Source organism: Misgurnus anguillicaudatus, chromosome 9 (genome assembly GCF_027580225.2).
Source record: "Misgurnus anguillicaudatus chromosome 9, ASM2758022v2, whole genome shotgun sequence".
NCBI lineage: Eukaryota > Metazoa > Chordata > Actinopteri > Cypriniformes > Cobitidae > Misgurnus > Misgurnus anguillicaudatus.
In genome coordinates this window covers 16,650,380-16,662,296 of record NC_073345.2, presented here as the reverse complement: position 1 = coordinate 16,662,296, position 11,917 = coordinate 16,650,380, and the positions used below count along the sequence as shown (strand labels likewise).

The 11,917-nt window shown below is 35.2% G+C and overlaps 1 protein-coding gene across 1 annotated transcript; it reads left to right on the top strand.

The window, feature by feature from the left end:
• The first annotated feature begins 3,742 nt into the window (after positions 1-3,742).
• slc22a6l (solute carrier family 22 member 6, like) lies at positions 3,743-10,054 on the top strand. The gene is made up of 11 exons (XM_073871186.1): positions 3,743-4,121; positions 4,429-4,887; positions 4,979-5,082; positions 5,221-5,375; positions 5,718-5,889; positions 8,101-8,221; positions 8,306-8,421; positions 8,502-8,716; positions 8,950-9,058; positions 9,264-9,467; positions 9,661-10,054. Exons 2-11 carry the CDS (start codon positions 4,495-4,497, stop codon positions 9,752-9,754), a joined length of 1,683 nt encoding a protein of 560 aa, XP_073727287.1. The 5' UTR covers positions 3,743-4,121; positions 4,429-4,494; the 3' UTR covers positions 9,755-10,054.
• Positions 10,055-11,917: the final 1,863 nt, after the last annotated feature.

Below are 11,917 nucleotides of genomic sequence, written 5' to 3'. Positions count from 1 at the left end.
ATTAAGCATCTGTTGCGGTAATGATAATCAAAATGTCGTGTAAGCATTCTGACAAGACAGTATTTCAAATTAACTGTAAAAAAAATGATCTTACCAGGTAGCCATCTTGAAGTAACTGGTCCATGTGCTTGGTCCCTCAAAATCAAACTTTATTAAAATTCTGTATGTGTGCTTAAACTGTTCTCAAAAAGTGTTGCGGAGGATGAGAACATCAGGCATGGACACATAATTTTCCTAATTTTTCTTCATTATTATTATACATGAATATTCAGTAAATATTTTTTCTATCATCTAAAGTAGTCTAGCAAAACATCTTTCTTAATATTTTTGTGTTAATTTGATTAAATTACAACATAACGCATGTTCAAACACAGCCGGACACATTGCGGTAATGAGAATTTCAGCAGAAAATTAGATAAAATTTACAATTATAAATTCTTATGTTGAAATCACACATTGTGAAAGCTAGAACGCAGTATTGTGTTTCTTCTGATGCTTTTTAATGTTACTATATTACACATTTTAAAGCTAAAATCATTAGTGCCGTGGTGTTTCAATGGTTTCGTGAGAATCACCCGACTCATGAATAGAAACCAGAGTGGTCATGTTAACAAGAAGATACGATTGTGATAAACATTGTCAACATTTTCAAAGCAACGTTTGTATTATCTATTCATAAACCTTAACGACTTTAATTTCTCCCGCACCTCGTCTTTCATCTCACTTTTATTTCTCTTTATTTCTCTGTTTGTTTTGTTGTTGTGGCTGACAGCGCGAGCTGCTTGGTGCTTTCGTGACGTGAGGCCAAAGGTTTGGGGACATCACCCAATTACATTGCTACGTAGCACTACGTATTTTAACATTATCAAATATATGAAACTTTATATTTCTTGATATTTAATATAGACTATAAGGAATTGCACGCAACATACATGGGTTTTTTATATTGTTTTTAATGACCCGCCCCACAAATAAAGTGACGATTTCTTTACCCTACCAAAGGGGGCAGCGGGTTACGAGATGACCCGCGCATCATTAACGGACATGTAAAGCATGTTCAGCCAACAGTCTGTGTGCTTAGACTACCCTCATGTTGTTCTAAACCTGTATGAATTTCTTTATTTTGTTTAACAGAAATAAAGATATTTTGATAAATGATGGAAAGCACAGTTAACAGTACCCATTGACTTCCATAGTATTCGTTTTTCCTACTGTGAAGGTAAATGGGTACTTATTATCATTTGTCAAAATGTCTTTGTTTCTGGTGAATAGGGTAGGGAAATTCATACAGGTTTAGAACAACATGCGGGTAAATGAATTTTTTTTTCATTTTCTCTTTAAAGCTCCCGTTCTGTCTGTGATTTTGAAGCTTTGATTGTGTTTATAGTGGGCAATATAACATGTGTTCATGTTTCATGTGTAAAAAAAACACAATATTTTTCACACAATTTACTTATCTGTATAGCGCTGTTTTCACTGTCCTCAAAACAGGCTGATGTCTTCCTTTGTGAAGTCCCTCCTTCAGAAATACGTAACAAGTTCTGATTGTATAGTTTGTTTAGTGTGTTGTGATTCGATAGCAGCTTAGCTTAGCACAGAGCCTTGTTTCTCTATGGCTCTGGCTTAGGCTACATTTACACATAGCCGGGTATTTTGAGAAACGAATACTTTCCCGCCTCCGTTTTCAATAATAACATCGTGCACACAACATCGTTTTCAAAAAAACTTTCCATTTACATCAACCCGCATAAATATGCCGTCGAGCGGCATAATAACTATGCCAAACCTGTGGGAGGCAGTGTAGGAAGGGGAATACAGCCATGCAAGCCAATCAAAATCGTCAGAATCGACACCAACAAAGAACACGAGCGACTTCCTGTTCCTTTCATAACAGCAAACATGATAAACCTGATTGATCAGTAGCCAAACAAACTGTAAGGGCGCTCTCATGACGTTAAACATTTTCTGGCGCAAAATGTGACGTTTAAGAACCTAAAACCCCGTTTCTCCCAGTTGACACGGCAACACATAACCGGGGTAATCAGAAATATCCACTTTGGCCGGAGGTTTTAGAAATAATCGTTTTCTGTAATAAAAACATGGTTTTCGTGTAAATGACAGGCCAATCCGCAGGGAAATATGCGTCTTTTCTTCGTGTAAACGGGGTATTAGCAGAGCCGTTTGAGCCAAAGCTGGTGACTGACGTATTCATGTGGGCGGAGTTTAGTCAACAAACTGTTTTACTGACGTCATTAAAGCAGGAAATAGAGGGGCTGTAGTCCAAACCGGCCGTTCGTTGTAGGCTTTTAAAGAGGAATTTTATTGAAGAAAACATATCGCCTGGCAGTGAACTTTGAGCTTTGTCATTTTACAGGTATTATTTATACTCACATATTTACAACTGGAGTTCAAGTAAGTTCACAAGTAAATGGAAACACACTCACATTCACACGCTCATGAGAAATGTATAAGGTCACAGGTCACCCATGCATTCTACTGATTGTCAACCTTAATGGTTGGCAGCAATGGCTTACCACGTCCATTTAATTGTTACTTTGCCACATACGTGTGAGTAATGCTAAGTCCAAACCCTTGAGGTCATGTCACAAACTGGCAGGTGGACACAAGAAACTGAAATTGATGACCTTTTTCTAAATTGCTGGTAAATACTTTGAATAGATAAAGATAGATAAAGTCACAATGAGCCATTCTCACTGCAGAACCTCTGTTGCTTCAATTTAAGAGTAACCGTGTGGCATGTAAACATAGAAACATTGAAATTATGTACTGTAAGAGTTAAGCAGCTGAAAATATAGACTTACAAATCTTTAATCTTGTATTTCATGACATGCATGACTTGAAAAGTCACACTTTAAACATTAGTTTAATTTTTTGTTAAATGTGTAAAGTTTCCCTTAGCAATGCTAACTGATCAAATGATCCCTTATGTAACTAGCAATTCATTTATTTAGCAGTTCAGCTATATGAGTAACCCATTCTAGCCAAAATAACCTTAAATATGGTCGTTATAAGCTATAAATCAACAGTCATTAACGTGTTTGTTTTCATTTATTTATTCATTTAATTTCATTTATGGGCTATGGTAAGATGTCTAAAAAAAGTTTTACACAGACCTAAACATTTGGGCTGGGTTTGGACCGCTATTAGACATCTTTTAAATTCAAAATTGCTTGCTATGTACTAATGTAACCTAATTTGTCTAATGCATCTAATTAAGGGACTGTGTCAAAACAACTTAAACTGTTTAGTTTCTCATTGAGCAAAAACTAAAATTTCTAGTATAAAGTTCTATTAAACATGCATTTTTTTATTGTGGAAGGAAATACAATGTGCTGAACATGGTCTGTGTGTCTGATTTATGAGTATTATGAACTCAAAATGATATGTTGTGTATAATTCTATTCATTTTTGCCTTTAAAACATTAATGTTTAATCAAAGGCATACATGTTAATCAGCATCAATTCAGAGAAATGTAACATAGTTTGAACACAGGTAACACATAGGTGTGTGTGTGTTTATGAGGCAATACAGCTGGACTTTGAGAACGAGGTATTATAAACCTGTCTATAGTTATTTGGTTACTCATATACTCCATCTTATCTGTTTTAGCACTTCGTAATTACAACAGGACAATGAAACGCCTTCCCTTTGCTCAACGCCACTATAGGCCGTCAGACAATAACGCTAAAATTATTAATTTACCCATAATCCCCTCCCCTTCTCACATTTGTTCTGGGACATGAACTCAACGCACTAATCTACCCCGAGTTCTGCTGTGTCCCACCAGCCTGGACACTAAGTTCAGAACACAGCAGGTACAAATACAGGGGTTAGCCAAGGGATTCAAGTGGGTCAACAACTTCAACCACTGCAGCATCTCTTCCTGGACCTCATGGAAAGTCCAATCGTGTCACAAGCGGTTTAAACGTGGAGGTTATAATCCAGATTTTTCAGAGGAATTTCAGAGCTGATTATACAGGACTGCGTAACCTGCTGGAAAGGTTCCTTTTATTTCTCCTTTTAAGAATGTAAAGTGAAAAGCTTTCACGTTTCAATCGCTCCAAAATTCAGGATTCTGTCATCTACGCAACCATAACAGGTATGTTCATCTGTCTATCTAAATGTCTTTTTTGCATATTCTTTGCTGAAATTGAATATTATTATATTTATAATGAATTATAAATGCTTTTTTATTTGAATAATTATGTCTGAATAATTTTGTGTCTGTATAGTGAAAGCAAATTCACCCAATTGCATTGCTTGGTTTTGCTGCATTGCTTAAACATTATTTGTTGTCAATGGCATAACCTTGTTTTAAAACCAATAATCAATTTAAGCCTTTTTGACCTACATACCTTATCATTTTGTAAAAAATGTATCAATTTTGACCATCTCGTGTTTCACAGAACTTTGGCTTTAATACGAACTGAAGTCCCCAATCAAACCTGCGAGAAATTTTACATATCAAAGCAATGGCCTTTGCAGACCTTCTAGAGCAGGTGGGCAGCACCGGACGCTTCCAGGTCATCCATGTCACCCTGCTCAGTATGCCCATCCTCATGATGGCCAGTCACAATCTGCTGCAGAATTTTGTAGCCGCTGTACCTCCACACCACTGTGCCCCCCATGCCAACCTTACCATGTCCTCTATGAGTACGGGGGACGTTCTAAAAATCACCGTACCGCTGGACCAGAATGGCAAACCGGAGCGTTGCAAAAGGTATGTCCACCCTCAGTGGCAGTTGCTGGACAGTAATAGTTCAGAAGAGCTTTGGGAAGATTATGAAGATGAGACAGAGATACAGGAATGTAAGGACGGATGGTACTACAATGTGACAGAGATGAGCTCAACCATTATTACTGAGGTAAGCGACATACGATGACACCTGCCTGTTTACGGGTATGTTAATAAAACACTCACTAAAAGTGTGCATGCTTTTTATCTTTATCTTTTAGTGGGATTTGGTTTGTGACGACCGTGCACTGAAGCAGATGGGTCAGACTATATACATGGGAGGTGTCCTCGTGGGGGCAGTAGTTTTTGGAGGACTGTCGGACAGGTTCTCTATCACTTTCCATTTTTAAAAATCATTCATATGTTCCATATGACCGTAGCGACAATAAAATAATAAACTTTATCTGCATGATACTTTAGAGTCATGAATGTGGTATCAGTAAGTTCATCTCCTGTAACGCAGGTTTGGTCGGCGTATTTTACTGATGATATCTTACCTGCTGTTTGCTGTTGGAGGAACATGTGCTGCCTTCTCCACATCCTTCACTTTGTTTTGCGTTTGCCGTTTCTTCTGCGGCATGGCGCTGTCTGGCCTGGTGCTCAACTCCTTCTCTCTTAGTGAGTATGTAACTTGGCTGATTTTGGCTTATTATAATTGCCCTTGCAATGTAACTTGGTTAAACAGCTTTTATAAAATGTACAGTTCCAACCCTCACCTGTTTGGGTAAGCTGTATAAAAAAACTATTAAAGTCCCCATGAAATCATAATTTAGGCTTTTGGACTTTTAGTATGAATATGTTACGCAGTATGGTTCAATGATTTTTTCTGACATCATTCTGCACCCTTATGGGACTCTGCACATTTTCAAACTTCAACTGTAGTCCTAAACTGAAAACAGTTGTATATGGCGACATCTAGGGGACAAAAGCATGAAATGTGATTGTGTCGTCTGTTTTCAGTTGTGGAGTGGATCCCCACGCGTGTACGGACAGTAGTGGGTACAGGAACAGGATATTGCTACACCGTAGGTCAGCTGATCCTGGCAGGTGTCGCGTACTTCATTAGAGACTGGCGCTGGCTCACACTGGCTGTGTCTCTACCCTTTTTCATTTCCTTCCTCTACTCATGGTGTGTACTTTACTAATATATTTCCATTAAAGCCTTCATCCCACATCACGAATACTATAGTATTTAGTATAGTAAACTGTATTATACTATAATATACTGTATTTTAATATATTATAGTAGAAATACTAAGATACTAGTATTCTATACTATACTATGGTATTAACAACAAGATAAAAAATTAGTGTATACTATTTCTTCTAGTGTTCTGTACTGTACTATACTATAGTATTAACTATCATTACTAAGGCTAAAATGTATTGTATAGTATTTATAGTATACTTCTATTCTGTACTATACTACAGTATTTACAAATAAGGTTTAAATGTATATTATAGTATTTCATATAGTAAGCTATACTATACTTTAGTATACTATTATCTGTACTAAGGTTCAATAAGGTGTATATAGTATTCGGTACTAAAAAAATAAGGTTCTGTACTACCATAGTATAGTATAGTATTTCGTATTGTATACTGCTGTTCTGTCTATACTATAGTATTCCCTACCATAAGGTTCACATGTATAGTATATATACAACAATATACTATTATTCTGTGCTATAGTATTAACTACAATAAACTTCAAATGTATAGTATAGTACATCTTATAGTATACTAGTATTCTGTACTATACTATAGTATTCCCCACATAAGGTTCAATTGAATAGTATAGTACTTCTTATAGTATACTAGTATTCTGTACTATACTTTACTATAGTATTACCTACCATAAAGTTCAAATGTATAGTATACTATAGAAACTATACTAGTATTTTGTGTTATACTAGTCTATAGTATTCCCTACCATAAGGTTTAATTGTATAGTATAGTACATCTTATAGTATACTAGTATTCTGTACTATACTATACATAGTATTCCCTACCATAAGGTTCAAATGTATAGTATAGTACATCTTATAGTATACTAGTATTCTGTACTATACTATAGTATTACCTACCATAAGGTTTAATTGTATAGTATAGTACTACTTATAGTATACTAGTATTCTGTAGTATACTATACTATAGTATTCCCTACCATAAGGTTCAAATGTATAGTATAGTACATCTTATAGTATACTAGTATTCTGTACAATACTATACTATTAACTACAATAAACTTCAAATGTATAGTATAGTACATCTTATAGTATACTAGTATTCTGTACTATACCACAGTATTCCCTACCATAAGGTTTAATTGTATAGTATAGTACATCTTATAGTATACTAGTATTCTGTACTATACTATACTGTAGTATTCCCTACCATAAGGTTCAAATGTATAGTATAGTACATCTTATAGTATACTAGTATTCTGTATTATACTATAGTATTCCCTACCATAAGGTTTAATTGTATAGTATAGTACTACTTATAGTATACTAGTATTCTGTAGTATACTATACTATAGTATTCCCTACCATAAGGTTCAAATGTATAGTATATAGAAAACTATACTAGTATTCTGTGCTACACTAGTCTATAGTATTACCTACCATAAGGTTTAATTGTATAGTATAGTACTACTTATAGTATACTAGTATTCTGTACTATACTATACTATAGTATTCCCTACCATAAGGTTCAAATGTATAGTATACTATAGAACACTATACTAGTAATCTTTGCTATACTATAGTATTAACTACAATAAGCTTCAAATGTATAGTATAGTATATTATAGTGTAGTGTAGTGTAGTATAGAAGTATTCTGTGTATAATATAGTATACTATAATATTAACCACTAGGTTCAATCATACTTTAGTATAGATTGCTTTTACTGCAGTTATTATAGTAAATACTATAGTACACACGGTAGTAGTTTTCATGGGGGGTTTAAGTTGTTCTGTTATGTGGTCAACCATCCCACATGAAAAACCCTGTAATACACTTTAATATACTTTAAATTGTACTTTACTGTATTAAATCACCGAAAATGCTAACCTTTTAAGGTATACAATCGAACTCTGTAGTTTTACCTATGGTCAATTAATAAACTGTCCCAACCAATTTAATATTTACTTTGGTACGAACAAAACACTATACATTTTATTAGGTATTATTAAATACAATATTACAATAGAGTTTACTATAGTAAATAGATACTAAGGTATAATGCAGTATTGTTCATGTGGGTAATGCCACTCAAAACCTGTTTGCTACTTATTCTTGAATGCGCTGATTATTTGAGTTCTTATTCTTTTCATGGTGGTTCTTAGAGTCTGCTCGCTGGCTGGTCCTAAACAAAAACTCTGAGCAGGCGGTCAAGAACCTCAAAGCAGTGGGTCGCATAAATGGACGGCAAAAAGAGGCCGACAAAATCAATCTTGAGGTGTGACCTTACATAGGTTATGTCAAAATCCTCCAGATCATTCAGATTGCTTATCCTATTGTGCTTATGTAAACATGCATGCAGATGTTGCAAGATTCCATGAAGAAGGAGATGGTTTGTTCAATGGGATCCTACAGCGTTTTTGACCTCCTGCGAACATCTACCATGAGAACCATCACGATATGTCTCAGTGCCGTCTGGTCAGTCACAGAGCACCTCATGCTCACAAACATATAAAACAAATACGAATATAATACAAAACCATGTCCGATATTCTCAGGTTCTCTACCAGCTTTGCCTACTATGGGCTTTCCATGGATCTACAGAAATTTGGGGTCAGCATTTATCTTATCCAAGTCATCTTTGGAGCAGTGGATATACCAGCCAAAGTCGTGATCACAATATGCATGAGCGTGTTAGGACGAAGACCATCTCAATGTGGCGCTCTTGTACTGGCTGGCATAATGATACTCATTAATCTTCTGGTGCCTTATGGTGAGAATTTGAGCCTGGATGGAAATAGAGAGAGCGCTAATAATAAAAATGCAGTCTCATCATCATGTGTGGGGCATTAGATGTTTTTAATAGCTGTTATTCTCATCTCACTCGAATGAGAATTGAATGTCTGTCCTTCGCGGCAAATCGAGACCCTGGCATTTAAAGTTTGTCATTCAGATAGCTGATCGTGTAACTTTGTATCCATGAATGCTGTTTTTGTGCATGTGCAGACCTGCAGATATTACGCACCAGTTTGGCAGTGATAGGAAAAGGTTGCCTGGCAGCCTCCTTCAGCTGCTGTTACCTTTATTCTGGAGAAATATATCCCACGATCATCCGGTAATAAACCACCCTGTCATCACTCACGTATGAGTGTATGAAACATCTTAAATCAACATTAAAATAATCCCTATGATTCACTGTTTAATTGTGGTTGTCTATCATTTTGTCCTTTTTGAATGAGCAATAGTAATAGCTGCACAATGACACAATTTTTAAGTGCAACAGATGTGAGCTAATGTAATTTTTGGATGCATCCTCTCAGACAGACTGGAATGGGCTGGGTGTCGATGATGGCTCGGCTGGGGGCGATGGTGGCTCCGTTGGTGCTTCTTTTAGGGGAGTCTTTACCGTGGCTTCCTGGTGTTATCTATGGAGGAGCTCCGATTCTCAGTGGGATCTTTGCCTTCTTTCTCCCAGAAACCCTCGGAATGCCTCTACCTGATACTATGCAGGATGTGGCGGACAGGTGAACCAGTAATTGCTTAAACATTTGAGGTTAAAAATCTGTGCTTGTTGGACTTGATTCACAGTATTTAAAGACATTATGCAACACTAGTGAACACAGAAAGAACAGAATGTTAAGTCAACAGTTAACTGTATGACGTCTTATGTGTGAATGTGTAACTTTAAATGTTTCCTGGCATTTTTACTTATTTCAGAGGTTTCAGACGGACAAAATCCAACGGCTCAATTACGAAAGAAGATTTGACCCTTACGGACTTCAGCACTGTTCAACTGAAAGAGTCAGTATGAAAACTCCCCAGTTCACTTTTTCTGACAGCGGTGTCTGTAACAGACCGATTTAAATGATTGTTTTCACACTGAACACAAGTAGTTTACCAGTATTATATTATGGAAACTGTTCGATTCTATAAAAGAGGTCCCCTTGATTGATAAATATGAAGTTTATTGTCTTTCTTACTGGAATTTTGTACAATTATTTTCTTTAAAGGATAAAATAGAATATTGAATGCAGTAAAAGTTCTCTTTGTACGTTTTGGAAATATTTGGTCATTTTATATGTTAATTTTTGTGGTTTTCTTACATAAAGAATAAAAACAAATAAAACAATAAAAAGAAAGAAACAGAGTGGAGTGGACTTTGTTACACCTTGAATCATATATGACAACTTGGTTTATAGCCTATAGATCAAATGTTTTAAGGAGTTCCAATGAAGCATATGCTCTTAAATAAACCTTTTAAATTCACATTGATTTCAATCTTTGACAAGACCTTACACAGTCAATATAAAAAGGGGCCATGGCACAAGACTTTTTTAAGATGTCAAATAAATCTTTCGTGTCCCCAGAGCACATATGTGAAGATTTAGCTCAAAATACCATATAGAGAATTTATTATAGCATTTTAAAATTGCCACTTTGTAGGTGTGTGCAAAAATGTGCCGTTTTGGGTGGGTCCTTTAAAATGCAAATGAGCTGATGAAATTCAAACACTGACCACAATGATGGTGGTTTGTTGCAATTGAAACTCAATTGTGCTTTTCTCTGCACTAAATGGCAGTGCTGTGGTCGGATAGTGCAGATTAAGGGGTGGTATTATTATAATAAGAGCTCCTTATGACATCATAAGGAGAGCCAAATTTCAACGACCTATTTTTTCAAGTGCTTGTAGAGAATAGTTTACCAAAACTAAGTTACTGGGTTGATCTTTTCCACATTTTCTAGGTTAATAGAACACTGGGGACCCAATTAATATGGAAAAAGTCAGATTTTCATGCCATGGCCCCTTTAAAGATATCAGAATGTTCTTTACATTATGTATCACTAAAACAATGAATTTAGCTGGGTTGTCAGGGTATCCTGTATGAAAAAATACTGTTGTATACTTTAGTATTTACTATAGTAAACTGTAGTAAATTATAGTATGTTATAGTATTTACTACACATAACATAGTATTAACTATAGTAAACTGATAAACTGTAGTAAGTACCATAGTTTTAGTTCTTACTACAGTAAACTATAGTGTATTGTAAATTGCTATAGTATTTTAATACAGTTTACTTTATTATAGAATGGTTCGAAAAGTCTATAGTATTTGCTAGAGTAATTTTACTTCATTTCCTATAGTTAGTCCACTATAAATTACTATTGTATTTTAATACAGTTTACTGTAGTAGGCTATCTTTGTAGTTTGGTTCAAAAAAATTATAGTATTTACTAGAGTAATTTTACTTCATTTCCTAAAGTTAGATTACTATAAATTACTATAGTACTTTTAATACAGTTTACTGTAGTACATTTACTGTAGTATGGTTCAAAAACACTAGAGTAATTTTACTATTTTTATGGTAATTTTACTATAGGCCAGTGGATTCCAAACTTTTTCACTTCAAGGCCCCCTAGTTGCCCACATCAATATTTGAAGGCCCCCCACTCGCTTAATTTTTTCCACATTAAAATAAATAAACAGAACTTGGAATGATCAGACAGATGGTTATTTGCTACTAAAATGACAAAAAAGAAACATCTTGATTTTTGCTTGTTTTAGCTTCATTTAATGCTTGTTTTGTTCAATTTTTAATATGTTTAATTCATCTTAAAAGCCCCCTTTTGGAAATCTGCTGAGACCCCCTGGTTGGGACACACGTACTGATATAGGCTACTATAGTATTTTTTAATTTGGGTATAGAGTCACATAAAAAACTAACATAAAAATAGACCCACCTTAAGAAATGTCCATTAGAGTAAAAACTTAGCCGAATGCATAAAAATATTAGTTTGAATAATTCTATTTGTTAGTAAAAATGGCAAATGGGCCATTCACTGTAAGAGCCTGCTATTGATTTTAGCATTTAGACCTAAAAGGCCTAAAGCATTAGCCTACTACTGATCTGCTACATGTAAAACAATGCTGAATGTAATTAAAATCAATGTGTTGCACATCATTGCATAATA

Coding starts and splice junctions, on each gene's coding strand:
- slc22a6l (XM_073871186.1), top strand. CDS start 4,495: ATGGCCTTTGCAGACCTTCTAGAGCAGGTGGGCAGCACCGGACGCTTC. Junction 4,888..4,978: donor GCTCAACCATTATTACTGAG/GTAAGCGACATA, acceptor TTTATCTTTTAG/TGGGATTTGGTTTGTGACGA. Junction 9,468..9,660: donor ATGCAGGATGTGGCGGACAG/GTGAACCAGTAA, acceptor TACTTATTTCAG/AGGTTTCAGACGGACAAAAT.